The sequence below is a fragment of the Cokeromyces recurvatus genome, assembly GCF_025118155.1.
Source record: "Cokeromyces recurvatus strain NRRL 2243 chromosome Unknown BX663scaffold_2, whole genome shotgun sequence".
NCBI classification, from domain to species: Eukaryota; Fungi; Mucoromycota; class Mucoromycetes; order Mucorales; family Mucoraceae; genus Cokeromyces; species Cokeromyces recurvatus.
In genome coordinates this window covers 1,465,560-1,484,803 of record NW_026251388.1, presented here as the reverse complement: position 1 = coordinate 1,484,803, position 19,244 = coordinate 1,465,560, and the positions used below count along the sequence as shown (strand labels likewise).

General features: G+C 29.7%; 10 protein-coding genes across 10 annotated transcripts; 6 read left to right on the top strand and 4 right to left on the bottom strand.

The window, feature by feature from the left end:
- Positions 1-34: 34 nt before the first annotated feature.
- Positions 35-1,276, bottom strand: BX663DRAFT_495802 (uncharacterized protein). Its single transcript, XM_051525698.1, has 3 exons — positions 1,246-1,276; positions 301-1,191; positions 35-242 (listed from the first exon to the last, which is right to left on the bottom strand). Exons 1-3 carry the CDS (start codon positions 1,263-1,265, stop codon positions 119-121), a joined length of 1,035 nt encoding a protein of 344 aa, XP_051387402.1. The 5' UTR covers positions 1,266-1,276; the 3' UTR covers positions 35-118.
- A 311-nt stretch (positions 1,277-1,587) lies between these two features.
- Positions 1,588-2,982, top strand: BX663DRAFT_495800 (uncharacterized protein). Its single transcript, XM_051525697.1, has 5 exons — positions 1,588-1,875; positions 1,941-2,034; positions 2,106-2,274; positions 2,332-2,475; positions 2,800-2,982. The coding sequence occupies exons 1-5, from the start codon at positions 1,614-1,616 to the stop codon at positions 2,884-2,886; spliced, it is 756 nt and encodes a 251-aa protein (XP_051387401.1). The 5' UTR covers positions 1,588-1,613; the 3' UTR covers positions 2,887-2,982.
- A 10-nt stretch (positions 2,983-2,992) lies between these two features.
- Positions 2,993-3,749, top strand: BX663DRAFT_137349 (uncharacterized protein). The gene has a single exon (XM_051521555.1). It carries the CDS (start codon positions 3,120-3,122, stop codon positions 3,606-3,608), a length of 489 nt encoding a protein of 162 aa, XP_051387400.1. The 5' UTR covers positions 2,993-3,119; the 3' UTR covers positions 3,609-3,749.
- Positions 3,423-5,116, top strand: BX663DRAFT_466067 (kinase-like domain-containing protein). Its single transcript, XM_051524051.1, has 7 exons — positions 3,423-3,635; positions 3,694-3,874; positions 3,960-4,126; positions 4,187-4,272; positions 4,362-4,669; positions 4,726-4,828; positions 4,883-5,116. The coding sequence occupies exons 2-7, from the start codon at positions 3,699-3,701 to the stop codon at positions 5,051-5,053; spliced, it is 1,011 nt and encodes a 336-aa protein (XP_051387399.1). The 5' UTR covers positions 3,423-3,635; positions 3,694-3,698; the 3' UTR covers positions 5,054-5,116.
- A 167-nt stretch (positions 5,117-5,283) lies between these two features.
- Positions 5,284-6,268, top strand: BX663DRAFT_426874 (Rtf2 RING-finger-domain-containing protein; the record flags this gene model as incomplete). Its single annotated transcript, XM_051522578.1, has 3 exons — positions 5,284-5,406; positions 5,534-5,759; positions 5,790-6,268. The coding sequence occupies 3 exons, from the start codon at positions 5,284-5,286 to the stop codon at positions 6,266-6,268; spliced, it is 828 nt and encodes a 275-aa protein (XP_051387398.1).
- A 584-nt stretch (positions 6,269-6,852) lies between these two features.
- BX663DRAFT_495790 (uncharacterized protein) lies at positions 6,853-8,762 on the bottom strand. The gene is made up of 6 exons (XM_051525696.1): positions 8,648-8,762; positions 8,461-8,558; positions 7,871-8,381; positions 7,583-7,801; positions 7,436-7,522; positions 6,853-7,368 (listed from the first exon to the last, which is right to left on the bottom strand). The coding sequence occupies exons 1-6, from the start codon at positions 8,720-8,722 to the stop codon at positions 7,210-7,212; spliced, it is 1,149 nt and encodes a 382-aa protein (XP_051387397.1). The 5' UTR covers positions 8,723-8,762; the 3' UTR covers positions 6,853-7,209.
- A 40-nt stretch (positions 8,763-8,802) lies between these two features.
- On the bottom strand, positions 8,803-10,026 carry BX663DRAFT_495787 (P-loop containing nucleoside triphosphate hydrolase protein). The gene has a single exon (XM_051525695.1). It carries the CDS (start codon positions 9,993-9,995, stop codon positions 8,868-8,870), a length of 1,128 nt encoding a protein of 375 aa, XP_051387396.1. The 5' UTR covers positions 9,996-10,026; the 3' UTR covers positions 8,803-8,867.
- Positions 10,027-13,361: 3,335 nt separating this feature from the next.
- Positions 13,362-14,201, top strand: BX663DRAFT_495784 (uncharacterized protein). Its single transcript, XM_051525694.1, has one exon. It carries the CDS (start codon positions 13,382-13,384, stop codon positions 14,108-14,110), a length of 729 nt encoding a protein of 242 aa, XP_051387395.1. The 5' UTR covers positions 13,362-13,381; the 3' UTR covers positions 14,111-14,201.
- Positions 14,202-14,449: 248 nt separating this feature from the next.
- Positions 14,450-16,324, top strand: BX663DRAFT_483020 (glycosyl transferase family group 2-domain-containing protein; the record flags this gene model as incomplete). The annotated part of the gene is made up of 2 exons (XM_051524465.1): positions 14,450-14,925; positions 15,025-16,324. 2 exons carry the CDS (start codon positions 14,450-14,452, stop codon positions 16,322-16,324), a joined length of 1,776 nt encoding a protein of 591 aa, XP_051387394.1.
- Positions 16,325-16,674: 350 nt separating this feature from the next.
- Positions 16,675-19,005, bottom strand: BX663DRAFT_137209 (uncharacterized protein). The gene is made up of 2 exons (XM_051521554.1): positions 18,407-19,005; positions 16,675-18,336 (listed from the first exon to the last, which is right to left on the bottom strand). Exons 1-2 carry the CDS (start codon positions 18,823-18,825, stop codon positions 16,893-16,895), a joined length of 1,863 nt encoding a protein of 620 aa, XP_051387393.1. The 5' UTR covers positions 18,826-19,005; the 3' UTR covers positions 16,675-16,892.
- Positions 19,006-19,244: the final 239 nt, after the last annotated feature.

The window sequence follows — 19,244 nt, the reverse complement described above, 5'->3', positions numbered from 1 at the left end:
GCTGATTGCAAAAAAAGGGGGGGGGAAACAAAAATATATCTGAAAATAAAGCAAATTTATTTTATCAACAAAATACATGAGAAAAGAAAAGGTATGAACAAGAAAAAGGATAAGGATGTTAAAAACGGAAACCATAATTATTCTTTTTATGCGAATACGCACAGTCCGTAAGATAAAAAGCCAAGCCAATAAAAGCAATAGTAGCAGCCAACAAGGCTACAGTAAGGATGACTCTTAACGAACTATATAATAGTATTATCATATTTATTTATTTTTTCAAGTTTATGTATAGTATTTTACCTCGAATATTCAATCATAACAGGTGACAATGTCCGCTTCATTAATTTATCCATACTATTATTGCTACTGCTACTACTGCTACTGCTACTACTACTACTACTACTGCTTCTGCTGCTGCTGCTACTGATACTATTACTAGATACTTTCTTTCTCTTAATGCTATATCTTAGTTGCCTATTCATTAAACTATCATCTGCATCGTTAATAATCACATCACTTCCATCTTGGTTCAAATTGATAGATTGACTGAAAATTTTTCTTTTTCTCCTTCCTTGATGTTCAACTTGTTGCTGTTCTTCTCCTTTTCTTGTATAAACTTTTAATTTAATAGAAAGAAGAGATTTGTAAGGATGATGACGACGACGAGGATGACTTGGTTTATTCATAATTCTGTTATTAGAGCCAAGTTGATCAGTAGTAGTAACAGATTCATTGTTGTGTGGAGGTATAGGAGTATACCTTGAAGAGGAAGCAGTATCAGGAGAAGAAGAAGAATGATTACATGTATTATTATTATTATCATCATCAAACGACTTTTGTTCTTTAGGAGGAGATGTTGAAGAAAGAGTGGACCGTTGGTCTCTGTGATTATTAGAGCTATGAAAGTCAGTATTATCATCTTCCTCGACTTCTTCGCGTATAACTAAATCATTATTATTATTATTATTACTAGTTGTATGAGAAACGGTTTGCTGTCGTTGATTATTTAATTGAATATAGGCTTCTTCAAATTCACCATTATTAATGCTTATTCCGTCATAATCATCTTCTTCCTCATCCATATAAATAGTATTAAAATTTTCAAAATCACCTTCAGGTGGAGTAGAGCTACACATATCAGATATAGAAGAAGAAGAAGAAGAAATACTCATATGTAATTTTGAATTTTCTCTGAAATTACAGAAAAGACATAAATAACAACGTCTTTACATTTCAAATACTTACTTTTTTATATCAAGATTCATGCGTAGTAGACACAAGAAAAGAAAGAAAAAGAAGTAAAGATGTATAAAATATTTATTTATTACAAAAAAAAAAAAAAAAAAAAAAAAGATTGATTCACCAATATAGTTTAAACGTCATAAAACCTTAAGGTTTATAAATATATTAATGCATTATATATCTTTTTTCTTAATAAACTATTGATAAATTTCGCACTGTCAAAGGACTGCCAAATTAGTGTCGGTACAAATTTTTGAATAAATTTCCTTTTCAGCAAAAAAAAAAAAAAAAAAAAAAAAAAAAAAAAAAAAAATAAAAATAAAAAAATATAAAAAACTAATAATAACAATAATTCATTCTATATAATTAAAATGTATACTAAACGACAACGAATTCTAAAAGAACTTACCTTAGGATCATTTAATGAAGAAGAAAATGTACCATCATCATCACAACAAAGTGTAGGCCGTAGGGCTGCCCATCCATTACCTGAAATCTATCGACCACGTATTACACAACGTAGAGAGCGACCAGCAGGAATGTTATATAAACCACTCGAGTTAGGTTATAAAGCGACCATTATACCTACTCGTAAACGTGAAGATGGATATGAGCAAGCAGAATATGATAAAGGTAAACTAAAAATAAAACTGGATTAAAAAAAGGCATTCCAAGTAAATTCATACTACGTGAATTAGATGTAAAAAAGACGATTCCAAAATCAGTTGATTGGCAATTAATGTCAGATCCAGTTCGGAAACAAGTACGACACATTCTTTCTGATAATTATGGGTAATATATGCAATAGAGACCCATTTAATATATATATATATATAAATAAAAGTAACATTCATGATATATAGAAAAGTATTAGCAGAGGCAGAACTAATCGATACAAATGGTGAAGTAACACATATTGGAGCAAGATACTTGAAGAATATTGCTTCCAAAATTGATAAAAGTTTACGTTCAACTATGCTACCAGGAGCTATAGATAAAAGACTATTTGATACAGATTTAACTGAATCCACAGTAAGTTTATTAAATGAAATATTATAAATTCACATATATTCAATTGGAGTCAAATAGATAGAGCTTGATCAACTAGTGAATGATCAAATAATTATGGCAGCAGAATTAAATATGAAGGTCATTGAAAAAGAGAAAGAGTTAGTAGATAAGAAAGGATTACTTGAAGAATTAAAACTAAAAACTAAGATTGCGAAAGAAGAGGTAAATAAAAATAAGCACACACACATACACACACATTTATATATATATATTATATGAATAAATGTGTGTGTATATATATATGTGTGTGTGTATATTTGTATGTATATATGTATGTATATATGTATATGTATATGTTTGTATGTATATGTATATGTATATATATACATGTATACACATATTACACATATAATGCTCATACACACACATATATATATATATACATACACATATATACAAATATACACACACACATATATATACACACACACATATATACACACACATGTATATGGATTATATAAGGACTCATATTTTACATAATAGATAAAAAATACACATAGAAAGACATTGGATGACCCACAAGATTATGTACAAATGTTATTAAAGAATCCAAGCTCGAAAGAATATTAACGGGAAAAAAAATATACATATTCATATACCCTTATCATAAATAATTTTCCAATAAAAAGGCAGCAGCAACAACAACAGCAATTCCACACATAAAATAATAATTTTCTGTTTTTTTTTCTTTTTTTTTTTTTTTTTTTTTTTCCCTTTCCCTCTTCTCTTTTGTTTCCCTCTCTTTTTTTCTTATTAATAAATAAACCGAGCAAATAAAACAAGCTTTTCATATAAATCTAAAAATGACAACAGAAAAGAAAGATTGGAAATCAGAGTTTTATAAAAATGGCATTCCAAAAGAAGTGATTGTCATTGAAGATACTCCACCACCTACAACTACATCAAACAATAAATCAGTTAATTATCGTATAGAAAAACAGTCTATTCCCTTTTTGTTGGATCCACCTGCTGCTTCTACACGTTCAAAGAGATTAAGAAAAGATTTTATTTCAAATAATACTATTTTACCTCCATTTACCACAGCAGGGCTTCCTCCTCCTCCTTCTACTACTACTGCTACTGCTACTACTACTGCTACTGCTACTGCTACTACTGCTATTACTACTTTTCCTCCCACACAAAGTCAACCCATCAAAAGAAGGAGAAAGAATAATACTATTCCTAATCATAATATAGTAAGCAAATTATATAATAATACATACAATATCTATAACACCTTTTATTATTATTATTTTAGTCCTGTGATGATAAAGACGGACATTATATTATAAAACCAAATGAATCACTTACACCACGATGTAAGTTAAATATATATACACTCAATCATCATAAGGATATCAAACATATTATTATTAGATAAAATGATGAGATTGTTAGGACAAGGAACATTTGGAAAAGTAGTCGAGTGTTATGATAGAGTGAAAAGGAGTTTTTGTGCAATTAAAATTATTAGAGCTATACCAAAATACAGAGATGCAAGTAAAATTGAAATAAGAGTCTTGAACAGTTTAAAAGAACACGATCCTATCAATTTAAAGTAAGTTAACTGTACACATGCCTATATACATACCTATACGCACACACACACACACACACACAACTTTATTAACTTTAAATATTAGTAAATGTATACATTTGATAGAATGGTTTGATTATCAAAATCATATCTGTATGGTGTTTGATTTATTAAGTCAATCTGTATTTGACTTTTTAAAATCAAATGAATTTCGTCCTTTTCCACTTCATCATATTCAACAATTTGCTAAACAAATACTGACAAGTGTAGCCTGTAAATGTCTTTGTTTTATTTATTTACCTTGGGTTTATTATTAATATTGACTTTATATAGTTGTACACGAATTAAAATTGATTCATACTGATTTGAAACCAGAGAATATCTTGTTAGTGGACAATAGTAGTGTAGAAGCAGGGAATGTAATTAGTGATACGAATTATAAAATTTATATTTATTTATTTATTTATTTATTCATTTATTCATTTATTTATTTATTTATTTTAAATAGTCTTATTTTGGTGTCGATCCAAAGTCAAAAATATTAGAAAATACTGACATCAGATTAATTGATTTTGGATCAGCTACATTTGAACAAGATTATCATTCCAATGTAGTCTCTACAAGACATTACAGAGCACCGGAAATTATATTGGGTCTAGGCTGGTCCTATCCTTGTGATATATGGTCTATTGGATGTATTCTTGTAGAATTTTTAACAGGGGATGCTTTATTTCAAACTCATGATAACTTGGAGCATTTAGCTATGATGGTCGTTGTGTTGGGTAAAATACCTCAAAAACTAATAAAAAATGCAAGGTAAATTTTATCCTTTTACATAAATGAACATATTTAATTAAACTCCTTTTAACTAGTCCTGAAGCTCAAAAGTTTTTTAAAGATGGAAAACTAAAATACCCTGATGTTGATACCACGAAACAAAGTAAAAAATATGTTCGTGCACTAAAATTATTAAAGGTAAATTAGACCTGTAATCATTTATATCAAAATTAACCTTTTTGTATATGGCAGCATATTATCAATCCACATACAAATGCTCAATTTCAGTTCCTTGATCTTTTATCAAAAATGTTAGTCTATGATCCTACAGAGAGAATTACTGCAAGAGAAGCATTAAGGCATCCTTTCTTTATGATTAACTTTGACAATTATGGCTATGAAATTAAATATAATAATCATTAATATACTGCTACATTTATCTATTATTATTTTTTTTTTTTTGCATGAATCAGAAGCTACTATTGGTTTATTTTATTTTTTATTTTTTATCTTTATTTTTTTTTATTTTTTTAAATTTGGTAATACCCAATTAAAATAGCGTGACAGCTTTTGTTGTTTAGAGAGTGAGGAATAAATCGCAGCAACTCTGGTCCTTTTTTTTTTTTTTTTTTTGTCATTCACTTTTATTAGAGATGGGGAACGACGGAGGATCAATTCCTAGACGTATTGAGCTTGTCAAAGAGAAAGCAAAAGAAGTTATTATTAACCCTGATCTCGAAAGAATCGCTGCTTGGTTTTATTGTGCTTTATCCAAGGTTAGTTCAATTATTTATATATTCATGTATAAAATGAAATTATGAAATGGTTGTTCATTTCTTTTCTTTTTTCTTTTTTCTTTTCCCTTTCTCCTTTCCCCTTTTCTATTATTATTATTATATATAGCGTTTACTTGAACAACCTGTTGTATCATGTGGGCTGGGGAAACTATATAATCAAGATGCCATTATTGAATACCTTTTAGATCCAAATACATACGGTGATGGTGACAAGATTTGTTCTCACATTACTTCTTTAAAGGATACCACTAAACTTAACTTGACACCCAATCCAGCCTTTAATAATGATAAAGGAGCAACGACAATGGGTAATTTAGAAAAGGATATAAAAAGTCCATTTATTTGCCCTATCTCGATGAAAGAAATGAATGGTAAACATAGATTTGTTTATTTGGATACATGTGGTTGTGTTTTCGCAGAACAAGCTTTAAAAGAAATTCCTACAAAGGAATGTGTCAGTTGTGGTAAACCTTTTGAAAATCAAAATATAATCATCATTAATCCAAATAAAGAAGAACAAGAGAGAATGAAGGGATTGATGGAAGAAAAGAAAGCAAAGGCAAAGGCAGAAAGGAAGGCAAAGAAAGCTAAAAATGGAGATAAAAAGAGAAAGAAAAAGGATTCACCTGATATAACAACAGAGACACCAAAGAAGAAATTGGCTACAGCTAACATTCAATCTTCAGCAGCAGTAGCTGTTTTAGATAAAGTAGCTCAAGAATTAGCAGAAAAGCAAAAGAATAGTCCAAATTTATCAAAAGCAGTGAAGAGTATTTATGGTTCTAAAGACAAAAAAGACAATGGAAACTATCTCACCAAAGGTACATTTACCCGTTACTAATAATAATAAAATAAAAGTCTGTAAATAGTATCAAGAATAAAATAGATATAAGCTTTTAAATATGAAATGTATAATAAAGAGGGGAAAGAGGAGGAGGAGTTTTTTTTTTTTTTTTAGATCCAAGTGTCAGTATTGGTAATATCCTCATAATAACTAATATCAAATGTATTCATTTCTATAATATCCTATATACAAGTAACTAGCCGTTATAATAACATCATTACTACTAATAAACCAAATCAACTAATCTCTCTCTCTTTGTATGTCCAGAGTTATCTTGATTTGCCCTATTTATTACTATACAGAATCCATGTTCTCTTAAATTAGATCAATATGCAGGAGTCAGAAGAAAGATATTATATCTTGTAGTAGATTAGTAATAATTATATGTGTTTATACAAATTTCTCATCCATTTTTCATTAGCAATTTCAACGCCACAAAATGCGGCATTCCTTTTTTTTTTTTTTCCTCTTAAACTCTTTTCAATAGTCCAAAATGGCTTAATAACATTAAACTCAAGCAAATAGAAAGAAGAGAGAACGGTTGGCCTTAATGAGGCTCTCGTTTTTCATTTTACTGAAACAAAAAAAAAAAAAAAAAAAAAAAAAAAAAAAAAAAAAGGCAATGCCACTTCGGGAAAAGATGTATATCGATCCAATATACATGATTTACACACAGAGACAAACGTATAAAATAGTAGGCTATCCTTATTTCATAACTTTGCTTTAACTATACGTATATATAGCATGTGTATAAATACGTTTAATAATAGTATAAATGAAAAAAAAAATAGAATAAAATGGCATATTTTAAAAAAAAATAAAAGGAAAAAAAGATAGGAGTTTGCAAATTCCTGTTACCCTATATAAATCCTCCTATCCTTTATCGTGTATATATATTTACTTGTGTGGCGTGAAAATAGTATACATGCATTCATATATTATGATTGTTGTTGTTGCAGAGAATTGGTATTGTTATTAGGAAGAATCAACGATTTCCAATTTCTCATTAATTGTTGACAACGCTGGCTAATCTTGTATTCATCTTCACCATAATCATAAGAACATGCACACTTCACAACCTTTCCAATCTTGGTATACTATTCACATAGATTAATTCCTTTTCTTTCTTTCTTTCTTTCTTTTTTCTATAAATTAACCACTTACTCTTAATAGATCAAATGTCATTTGTGATTCCTCAATTTCTTTAACAACTTGAGATATTTTAGCAAAATCTTCTTGACGAATTTCACCCTATAAATGACCAAAGTTAGCTACAATACAACTTATACTGTATTTCTTCTTCTTATTTACAGGCTTCTTTTCATAAACTAATTTTTGAAGCTTATGTCTAATATGATAAATTCGTTTATATTCAGGTGTCTTTTTAAAAGCATCAATATCCTCTTGTGTTTCAATATGCCCATTATAGTGATTACTTTCATTTGGTTCTTCGGATTTGTTTGATACAGTAGAAGATTCTCTTTTACTTTGGGTGCTATCTTCCTCTTGTTCTGTCGATAATGACTTGCGCTAAAATCAAAATAAATCACGTCATAAATTTGACCTTCCTTTATCATTTTTATTTTTATTTTTACTTACTCTCTTTTTTAAGTCAGTATTATCAAGTTCACTATTATTATTATTATTGCTATTATTATCCCCACGACTACGTTTAGTTGCTCCTGTTATTCTATTATTTGTAGTTCTTTTTCTCTTTGGTTTTAGTTCATCTTCCTCCTCGTCATCCTCGTCCTCATATGTCTCCAATGCTGTCTTTTTATAAGTACTTCGTTTCTTTGTTCCAGTTGCCATCTTTTTCTTTTTATCACTAGATTTAGTAGTACGCCCCTTTCCTCTCTTTCTCTTTGTCATAACTTCATCATCATCATCATCTTCTTCTTCTTCTTCTTCTTCTTCATTTTCTTCTTCCTCAGCAGCAGCAGCAGCAGCCGCTGCAGCTTCAGCTTCTTCTTCAGCTTTTAAAAGAGAAGGATCCAATGCCTGATGAATGGCCAATTCCAAATCCTTTGTTTTAAATTTTTTTGCTTTTAAATCACGTTCAACTGCCTCACGATCAAATGGACGTACGCAATCTGGTCCAAAAAACCCGCTATAAAACAATGTTAACATGCTAAAAGGAAAAAAAAAATATTCCTTTTTTTTTTTCCTTTTATAATTCAAATACTTACTAATCTCTTGAACCATAAAAAAATACAGTATATAACACTCCCTTTGATTTACCTTTTTGTTTTAATACCTTAGGTGGAATATCTTCATCATTTTCAACCTAGACAAAAATAAAAATACATTACTTAATTTTTAAAAAAAAAAAAAAAGAAAAGAAAGAAAGGTTCATTTCGCTGTAACTAGCTTTACTCTTGCTGGCCACCAAGGATAACCTTTTAGTTTTGCAAAGACGATATCACCAGGTGTATATTCTCTTGGAGACATTTCTCTTTTTAAAGTAGGAAAAAAAAATTTAACAAAAAAAAAAAAAAGAAAAAAAAAAAAGAAAAAAAAGAAAATATTATTGAATGTAATAAAATTTAATTTTGACAAAAATAAATACATGTATACACATATATATATTTTTTTTTTACGAAGTCCAATGTTTTGATAATTTAACAAAAGAATCAAGAATTGATTTATGCCTGAATAACATAAAACCAAAGATGCCAATAAAAGCACAACGATATAAAAGAGTTCTTGTGATTATAGCTTGATTATAATTTGTTGTCATTGATTTAACTGATTCTTTAATTGTTCCTGCTTTTAACATCTTACGGTCCTGATCTAAGACAATCTTTAAATGACGTTCAGGTTGACTATAACCTTTATCCTCTCTATTTAAACCTTCATAACAATTCGACTTTTCACCTTTATCCCCATAACCAAAAAAGCCTACTTTATCTAATCTTGGTAAATAAAGTTCATAAGCTGGCATATAACTATCAACAAAGGCTCTGACAGCATCATCCGATAACCCACTTACACCACGTGTTTCTTTCATATGATGTTCTTGTTGTAGTCTCCATTCATATACTTGCTCTAAATGTGCGGGTGATAAGTGAATAAAGATATCAAAGAAGGGATACAATTCCCTTTCGTATCTCTTTAATTCGTTATTTAACACTTGAATATCTTCTAATTTCAATTGTACAGCACTACTGTTTTCTCTATGAATCAATTCGACATCACTTTGTTGTATTTCATTCAAGGATTTGAACCCGAGCATCCAGCCTTCAAATAAAATAATATCAAAGGGAGCCATCGGATATTTCCATTGCGATTTATCTAACCTATCACCCTGACCTTCATATAACGATTTATCATAAACTGGAATAGGCACTGTTTCACCTTCCTTTGCTGTTAATAGTAAATCTAGTGTCTTTGTTGCTAATGTTAAATCATGAGAACCTGCCTGTCCTCTTTGTTGATAGAGCAAGTTTTGATTATAGTGTTTTGCCAACTTGAGCTGATCTTCATGCTTTAAATAGACATCGTCAAGAGAAAAATTAACAATACGTAAATTATAAGGTTCTTGTTTAAGTAGATGACTTAATGTATTACAGAGAGTAGTTTTACCACTTCCTTGACAACCTGAAATGCCTACTATCATTGGTACTCCGTGATGGTCTTGTTTAAATAATTCATAATGATGCAATATATGTGAGAGCGATTCTTTTGTTTGCGATAGCATACTATATTGCATATATTGAGACATTATGAATCCGTTATTCTTGAATAACTTGAAATAATAAAAAAAAAAAATAATAATAATACTAATAATAATAATAATAATAATAAATCAATCCCTAAATCTCATTGGATGCATTTTTACAAATATCAAATTGTATTTTCTGAATTGAGCGAGAAGCAGCCATTGTTTAACCTAAAATTTGTCATTTATTATATGCTTATTATTATTATTCTTTGAATCAATATGTTTTAATTTAGAAGCTTCTTGATAATCTACAGCTTAACTAATTGTATTATTTGATGTAAAAGCTGTTTTGGTTATAATAACGATGTCAGGCTTACATAATAACTATGGAATACGATATATGACTATCTCTGATTGATACAGCTTCATTAATAATAACAAATTATTTTCCTTTATTCGCAGTACTATTTTTTTCACGAGTAAGTATCATTTAATATTTCAACTTGGACTGGACTAAAGATAAACTTGTATGGAAAAAAAAAAGTGTCTTATAAATGGAAAGGGTGATAGTCCTCAGTATTGTCTGCCTTATATTGACGCTGGATATTCAAATGTAAGGCCATCTTTATTCGAGATACTAAGAAGCATATTGTCTATGCACGTATTGATTATTATATATCTATATGAAGTCATTTGTTGGTCACTCAAAGTGTAAATTGAATTTCATTAAAAGTATCAAAAGGATTATAATAAAAACGATTAAGGAAGGCGTCATCTGTTTTCATTACTAATTTATCCTTTTGATTAATTTGCTCAACAATGGCAATTGAGATACATTAGAATTGATATAAATCTTTGTTGTAGGCGGGGGGGGAGTTTCTTATCCTAGTATGGCAATGGCCATTTGTTCCGAGTCCCTTTGACAATTTGGATACAAGTGAATTATTTATGCATAGAATTCCTTGCTGTCATCTCAATCTGGAGAAGGAAGTAAGGCTCTTGTAGAGAAGAAAAGTACTGTTTTCTTCAAGACATTAGTGTGTAAGCAATTGAAATACATATACATGTCAAAAAGGTATTTCATTAATTCTAATGATAGCAAACACAATAAGCAGTTATTTCGAATCTTTTATAAACAAATATCCTTACTTTGAAATCACAACGAAAATACGAATGACATTCATCATGGCATAAAGCTCACTTGAGTTAATTGCTAGTATAAAATCATGGATTTTCTTTAATTGAAAATATTAAAACATACAAAGTATCAAAATAAGTTTGATCTGCTGAATATGAATTAAAGAAAAAAAAATTTTTTTATATATAAATATTGAATCATATTAAGGATAAATTAACATTTAGTTTAGGTTTCAAAGAATAAACCCTCTTCAGATCAGAAGATATCAACTATAAAGATAAACGTGAAACACGTATATATAATTACTCCTACTATCTATGATAATATACTTGGGAGTCTATTGTCTAAAAAAAAAAAAAAAAAAAAAAAAAAAAAAAAAAAAAAAAAAAAACTACTATCTTTACATTGTCATATTTTATTTTACTATTATTTTACTATATTGTCGAAAATAGATGTACTGTCTTGAAAGGATTAACAGGATTTAACGATAGCATTAGACGATGTATATATAATACATATAATAAATAATATTTGTATGTATATGTATATGCATATATATTATATAACATAAATATATTAGTACCGCGTGCTAATTTAGACAAGTTATTTTGCTCCCTCACTCCATTTTTTTTTAAAAAACCGCTTGTATGTAAGGTACAAAACCCAACTTTAGTAAAAGAGCTTATATTGATACATACTCTTTCAGGTAGCTTTGTATTACTGACTATTATAATTTAAAATCCAATAAAAATATCGACAGTTACCTCCTGCCACTCTTCAAATACATAATTGTAAAAAAAAAAAAAAAAAAAAAAAAAAAAAAAAAAAAAAGGCAGCAGTAACAGTGATGTGGTAATATTTAATGACAACTATATTTGCATTTTTCTACTTTTTTTTTTTTAAGAAGAAAAAAGATAAAAAAGGATAGGAGTGTTACCGTTAATAATGCTGCAAACAACACTGATGTGGAATCTGAGAATCCATTTATAGAGACAGCAGAGGTGCTTTAATCAATTGTTTATGCTTCATGTTTCTTATTTTAAATAAGCACCTTTTTTTTTTTTCCTTACCAACTAATTGTTAAAGGATAAAATAGGTACTAGTTTCAAACATCTTCCAATCATATCATTTCTCCTAACTAGTTAATAATGTTATAAATGATACCCCTAATTATTTCTTAATATGTAATTATAACTCACATTGCTAGTCTACTTGTATTCAATAATAGTTTTAAGGCTTTACCTCCCTTCTTTAAATGATACAGTCATGACAATCTCATATTCTTTGTCTCAAACTACCATCTTAGACTTCTACACTGGTGTAAATTTATAAAGCGTCCTCTGGCAATGATGTATTTCAATGTTAAATACTTCAGATCGTCCACAATCCTTACAAGATAGCTTTACTTGTCTTTGTAATGCTTTCAGCTCCAAATTGATATCAGCTTACTGTCTTTCTTTGATTATCAATAATCCATGTTGAACGTAGTCATGTCCTTCGTTGACGACTTGGTTGACTTTCCAGTGGATATTTCTAATCATATAAATGATAAATTTACCTGTGAATACTCCATTCAATGTTTTTATAAGCGCCGTCGACTCCATATGCCATACACCATTACTAATCCGCTTTCCTTTTTTTTTTTTTCCTCTCGACTCCTAAGAAGCTCTTATTACCTTCTCTCTATAATAAAGTTGCTCTGTGCTAATTGGTTATTTTTTATTTTTCTTAATAGATAAATCCTTTTAATCATAGTGGCTTCTTTAGATACAATAAAGAAAATTCATTTATTCTTGTGTCAAATTATTATAACATCAATCAAGTTCATTTATTACTTGTTTGACTAATAAAGTACGACCCCACTTTTATCCCTTTGTCCTTCTTTAGCAATTTAGAATTTATTAAGCTTCTAGATCCTTTATTCTACTCTACTTGATACAAATTTTTACAGTTAAAGTTACTCAACAATCAAAATACGAAGATTTGAATATTACTCCTATTCATGACGATTAAGATACTATTGCATCTTCTCTTCTTCTTCTTTTTTAGACATTATTATCTCTTTAACTTTTGATACCTTTTTTTTTCAATTTCTATATCTGATGCTCATTTATGGGTGATTTCAATTCCTCAACTACGCATATCTTTCTATTTATTCGTAAAGATTGTTTCTAGCAAAAGTAGGACAAAGAATATCCATTTGAACTTTTTAAGGAAAAATTCAATTTATTGAAAATTAAAATATAATTGGCTGTTTCACTGTGTTTTTTTTTTTTTTTTTCTTCTTCTCCTTCTTTAAAATAATAAAATGCAATTGCCTCCTGTATTACGTGATCCAGCTATTGGGATTATTGGAGAAAAATGCTACGTCTCGCTTATTGAAAACTTAAATATTGGAGATAAAGATTGTATTAAATATGTCATTAGCAAAGGACTTGGTCTTGGTATTGTCTTGGGTGGATCTATCGTGAAAATACCTCAAATATTGACAATTCTTAGAAACAAATCAACAGAAGGATTGTCTTTTACAAGTTATTTAATAGAGACACTTTCTTATTTTATTACACTTTCTTATAATTTACGACAAGGAAATCCATTTAGTACTTTTGGTGAAATCATGTTTATTTGCATTCAAAATGTTTTGATTATGGTTCTCATGTTTCAGTTTAGTAGAAAGATAACTAAACTCGTGTTCACTCTATTGTCACTAGGTAGTTTATGGTATTGTCTTAATGATCAAACAATTATTTCCCCTGTTTTGATGAGCACTTTATTTGCTACTACAATCCCTCTAAATTTAGCAGCTAAAATACCACAAATTTATACAAATTTCAAAAATAAGTCAACAGGACAATTGTCAGTATTTACTGTTGTCAATTATCTTGCTGGTAGTTCTGCTCGTGTTTTTACAACAATGACAGAAATTGATGATCCTTTAATGCTATTTGGATCACTTTTAGCAGCTATTTTTAATGCTATTCTTGTTCTACAAGTCTTTATTTATTGGGGCAATAACAAACATGTTAAAATGGAATAATAAAAATTTTAATTGGACCAGATTTTTTTTTAAAAAAAATATTAGGGCAGACGGAACCTTTTTTTTTTTATGTTTCGTTTCTGTATCAAACAAAAAAAAAAAAAAAAAAAAAAAAAACTCCTACTTACAAATTTTAATCATTTTGACCTGTTTTTTTGCGCTCTTTTTTTTTTTTTTTTATTTTTTTTTTTTATTTATTTATTTATTTATTTATTTTATTTTATTTTTTAACTTGCAATATTAATAGCCAACAATCAAGAAATTCTTGACTTTTTCTTCTTCTTCCTTTATTCTATTGTTTCTTTTTTTTTTGCTGTCTCTTTTTCTTCTCTTATCTAAATGAGTCGCCTAAGTTCGCCAGCCGAATGGGTTGCGCCCTTGACACCAATTATTTCTTTGGCTCTCTTACCTTTAGGCCCTATCTTTTTTCCTAGAGCTTATATTCTCTTTCTTTTCGTTTACTTTACTGGGTTTTTATATCAACAAGTAAACCATGTTTGCAAATTCTATCTATCATCTGTACGCATTAGAGCTAACATTGACAAATGGAACAAGATGAATAAACATAATTTTAATGATAAATCTCAAGATGATAAAGCCAAGATTGCTATGGATACTTTTCAAACAAACCGAGCAAATACCCGTGAACGTTCTCAGTATGTTGCCGAATTTAATCAAGGTGATGATGAAGAACAACAACAAAATCAAGCTCTTATCTATCAAGAGCCTCAATACGTTCATACCTTTGTTATTCCAAATTATAGTGAACCTGAAGGTCTTTTAAAGGATACGATTGGCAAATTGGCTGTTCACAGGTACTTATTTAATTTACATTTATATACAAATATTTATGTTTTAAAAGACCGTTTATATTGATTTTTTTTTTATATGTGTATATCCATTTGTATATTTAGAAATGCTAGTACCAATTACGTTATTATATTAGCAATGGAGGCCTCAGAAAATGGTTGGGAAGAAAAAGGGAAAAGATTGGAAGAGTTTTTTAAGGATCGTTTTCGTAATTTTATAATAACAGGACATCCTGCTAATATCCCTGGTGAATATCGTGGTAAAGGCTCTAATGTAAATTTTGCAGTACGCAATGGTTGTGCAGAAATGTTAAGACAAGGTTATGATCGTCGCAAGATTATTTTAACTATCATGGATTCTGATGCAGCTATTCCTGAACTATATATTATGAATGTCGAAGAGGCACTCAACAAATCAGATGACCCTTATTATACTATCTGTGCTCCTCCTATTTTCTTTTCTCGTAATTGTTATCAAGTTCCTGCTGCTGTTCGTATGACAGATATTACTTGGGCCGCTTTAGTCATGTCTAATTTGAGTAACTCAGATGGTTTATGTGTCCCCTGCTCTAATTACAGTTTATCTTTTATTTTGGCTGAACGTGTTGGATACTGGGATGTAGATGCTGATGCGATTGGTGAAGATATGCACATGTGGCTTAAATGTTTCTTTAAAACAGATGGTCATGCTCGTACTGCACCTATTTATGTACCTATCAATTTAACAAATGTACAATGCGAAGGTTATTTTGCTAATATTCATGCTCGTTACGTTCAAGCCAAGAGACATTTCCAAGGTGTGGCTGATTTGGGTTACACTATTCGTCAAATGATTGCCTCTTATAAAAATAGAAAGAACGCTCAAAAGGGCTTGTTAGATTGCCACATGGCTACAAGTGGCTTCTATGATAAATTGGCTGCTTGTTCCGTTATTTGTGAGGCCCATATGATTCCCGCCTCTTCTGGTTGGCTTATGTTTGCTGCTGTACCTTTAATGCAACTTATTTTATTTCCTCCCTTTTCATGGATGGCCATCGTCTCCCCTGCTAATAATCCACTCTTAGTATCCGATTTCTTTTATAAGCTCTGGACAGTAGTGAAGATGATTACCGTCTTTTTACCCTTCCCTTTATTTGGCACATTAGCTATTTATGAACATTTGCATCGCTATATTGATAGAGAGTTTTATCATAAATCGAAAACTGAATCGCGTACTTGGAGGAACTTTTTGGATTATATTTCATTACCTATTGCTGCTTGGCTTTTCTTAACTTGGCCCTCTACTCTTGCTTGTGTAAAACGTCTCAAATCAGGTGATGATGCTTATATTGTAGGTGCCAAAATGTTTAAAGAGGAAGATAATGATGAGGCCATAGTCATGAATGGAAAAGAACGAATTTCATAATTTCTTTTTTTTTATATATATACATATATTCATATATACATGTTATTTGTTATAGATTTTTATTATTCATGTATATATTTTTTTTTTCGTTATACAACTTAGCTATCTTATTACTACTACTACTACTACTATTACTACTACCATTATTATCACTATTATTACCACTATTACTACTACTACTACTACTACTACTACTACTACTACTACTACTACTACTACTACTACTACTACTACTATTAATACTATTAATACTATTAATACTATTGTTACTACTAATAATTCTAATCTAAATATATTTCTTGCTCTGTTTTCTTTTATTTTATTTCATGTTATTTTCTTTAATTTTTAATCAATTACAAATTTTAACGTAATAGTACTTTACAATGTTTCATATTGACTAATTTTCTAAAAATATATTTAATCTATAGTGTATTCAAAAACAGATTCTTTTATCGATGAGTGAAACGACTATTATCGTTATCAATAAATGTCATATTTTATTCTTTTTTTTTTATTTTTATTTTTTTTTCTCACCCTGAATTTATTACATAATATTTATACATGCATGTTAAACAGAGGGGGACAGTAAAACAGGCTCAGATACATAAAAACAATCATCTATACAATCTGCATTATATTGTATAGTGCGAGGAATACTTCCAATTTTGTAATTTTCATATGTTAGTTTCATGTGCACATTCCATTTTGTAGTTAAGGACCCCGTGGTTGAATTTTCTGTCCTTGTTTCAGCGGGGGAAACATCCAGAACTTGACCATACCAATAAAATTCTGTATAAATGATATACGCATCAAACGCAGCGGGGACATTTTCAACGGTGAAAAAAACATCAACTAATTTTTCTGATGATGGTCTCTTACTAGTAGTGTTCTGCATTTGATAGAGTGTATTATCCAAGTTCTTTAGTGCTAAATTACTCCGACCTATCTCAGATCCCGTTTTCTGCTTTGCTTCTGCTTCTTTCTCTTTACGATTTAAGAGACGATGTGTAACTGCATCGCTAAGGAAATTAAGTTGTGCGACTAAATAACAGATATCCTTCATATCAATGTCAGACATACATGGATCATCTAATAGCTTTTGCATATCTGTACAAGGCACTGTCGTTAATTGCTTTAGAGAATGACCATTTATGTCATCTGCTGACGTTGAAGGTGGTTGATAAGAGATAAGCTTCTTGACTAAGTTTAATATGGGTTTTGAATCCATGTTATCTGTAGTATCATTCGTTATCATTTTACTAGTTGAACTTGATGTTGGTGTCTCTGCAGTACCAGATGAAGAGATTTGCTGATCTTCATTATTAAAAAATAAAGGTCGTAGTTCAGTATCTCTGTTACTGTTCTCAGTATCATTGCTATCAAGATCTGAATCCTCCTCCTCCTCTTTATCATCATCATCAAGATTTGGAAATTGTAGTGGAAAATAAGTGGGCAAGATCGAGATTTCTTTATGATCCATATTCTTTATCTCTTCTACTTCATCCGAGACCTCTTCTTCTTCCTCGTAGTACTCACCAGTGAAAAGTGCTTCTGTGAACTCATCTAATACTGACTTTACTATTTCTGCTGATTCTTTTGATCTTATGGTCTTTGTATTATTATTATTATTCTCTTCTATTTCGTTATTATCTGATAAATAGGGTGCTAACCATTTAATAAGTTGCTCTTCTTTACTATTATCATCATCATCATCCAAATATCCAATGACATGGTCTTTGGTTGTTGTTGGTGTTGTTAACTTTGTTTCTTGTTGCGGCGGTTGTTTTTGCTGTAGGCGTATTTCTTTATGTTGTTTTCTCATCTCTTTAGCTATCATCTTCTTTTGTTTTCGTATTTGAATTCGATAATCCAAACATTGTGTATCTATAAATCGTGGTAAATTAAGTTGTTTATCACAAACAGTTGCAAAAGAAACATGCTTCATCAAAAGCTTTGCTGCTCGTCGAAACTCTTCTAAAATTATGGAGAAGCCTACTGATGTACATGTTCGACTATATATATATATATATATAAGATATGAATTTCATGTATAATAGATAATACATATATATATAAACTTACGCAACATTTTTAGTTAAAATAAAAGGGTCTTGAACAATAATAGGTCGCTCGGGCCAAAAATTCATATCAATATTACCAACAGGCTTACCATCATCTGTAATAATGGAAACCACATAGTTTACAGCATCCGAATAAAAGAGAAAGAATTTAGTTACCAATTCAGCCACTGTATCTTTGTTATTTCCTTCCCATAGAGTAACATCATTATTTTGCTTTTTTAAAGGATAACTTCGTTGTCGAATACAAACACAATCATGATAACGAACATCACAATGTATGATATGGTTGTTATAGAATACAGGAATAATTTTGTTAAAGGCTCTTGAATTACATGATTTATTTTCACATCTGACGTTTAAATTCTGTAGACTAGGGATCAAAGGATTTTCCAAACCAGCCATTAAGAAATGCAATGCCATAATAACATATGCATAACTACTAAGTGTGCCTCCACGAGCTAAAGACGACGACGACGACAACAACAATGACAAAACGAAATTTTAGCAAATTTTTTTCAAAACACGTATACAAATGATAAAAACTTACGATTATTAATATCCTTTTGTTTAACAAAATATTTAATAGCGGATAAAAAGGGACGGATACGGAAGTCTAAATCAGCATAAATACCAATCAAGTTTGTATTTTCAATTCCTAAAATATTATGTGTATTGATATCACAATGAAGATCTGTTCTAGGGTCATAAAATTTACAAATAGGAACTGTAGCAGTCGTGATAGCCTCCACATCCTTCATACCATAATTTCTTAATTGTTTTGCAAGATAAGTCATGTTATATACTGAGTTGGGTATTTTGGCTAATCGATTTCGATATTT

Coding starts and splice junctions, on each gene's coding strand:
- BX663DRAFT_495790 (XM_051525696.1), bottom strand. CDS start 8,722: ATGTCTCCAAGAGAATATACACCTGGTGATATCGTCTTTGCAAAACTA. Junction 8,382..8,460: donor TTTTATGGTTCAAGAGATTA/GTAAGTATTTGA, acceptor ATTGTTTTATAG/CGGGTTTTTTGGACCAGATT. Junction 7,802..7,870: donor ATACTGACTTAAAAAAGAGA/GTAAGTAAAAAT, acceptor TTTTGATTTTAG/CGCAAGTCATTATCGACAGA.
- BX663DRAFT_137209 (XM_051521554.1), bottom strand. CDS start 18,825: ATGGCATTGCATTTCTTAATGGCTGGTTTGGAAAATCCTTTGATCCCT. Junction 18,337..18,406: donor ATTTTAACTAAAAATGTTGC/GTAAGTTTATAT, acceptor ATATATATATAG/TCGAACATGTACATCAGTAG.
- BX663DRAFT_495802 (XM_051525698.1), bottom strand. CDS start 1,265: ATGAATCTTGATATAAAAAA. Junction 1,192..1,245: donor ATGAATCTTGATATAAAAAA/GTAAGTATTTGA, acceptor CTGTAATTTCAG/AGAAAATTCAAAATTACATA. Junction 243..300: donor GTTATGATTGAATATTCGAG/GTAAAATACTAT, acceptor ACTATTATATAG/TTCGTTAAGAGTCATCCTTA.
- BX663DRAFT_495800 (XM_051525697.1), top strand. CDS start 1,614: ATGTATACTAAACGACAACGAATTCTAAAAGAACTTACCTTAGGATCA. Junction 1,876..1,940: donor GCAAGCAGAATATGATAAAG/GTAAACTAAAAA, acceptor TACGTGAATTAG/ATGTAAAAAAGACGATTCCA. Junction 2,035..2,105: donor ATTCTTTCTGATAATTATGG/GTAATATATGCA, acceptor CATGATATATAG/AAAAGTATTAGCAGAGGCAG.
- BX663DRAFT_137349 (XM_051521555.1), top strand. CDS start 3,120: ATGACAACAGAAAAGAAAGATTGGAAATCAGAGTTTTATAAAAATGGC.
- BX663DRAFT_495787 (XM_051525695.1), bottom strand. CDS start 9,995: ATGTCTCAATATATGCAATATAGTATGCTATCGCAAACAAAAGAATCG.
- BX663DRAFT_495784 (XM_051525694.1), top strand. CDS start 13,382: ATGCAATTGCCTCCTGTATTACGTGATCCAGCTATTGGGATTATTGGA.
- BX663DRAFT_466067 (XM_051524051.1), top strand. CDS start 3,699: ATGATGAGATTGTTAGGACAAGGAACATTTGGAAAAGTAGTCGAGTGT. Junction 3,875..3,959: donor CACGATCCTATCAATTTAAA/GTAAGTTAACTG, acceptor TTTAAATATTAG/TAAATGTATACATTTGATAG. Junction 4,829..4,882: donor GTGCACTAAAATTATTAAAG/GTAAATTAGACC, acceptor TGTATATGGCAG/CATATTATCAATCCACATAC.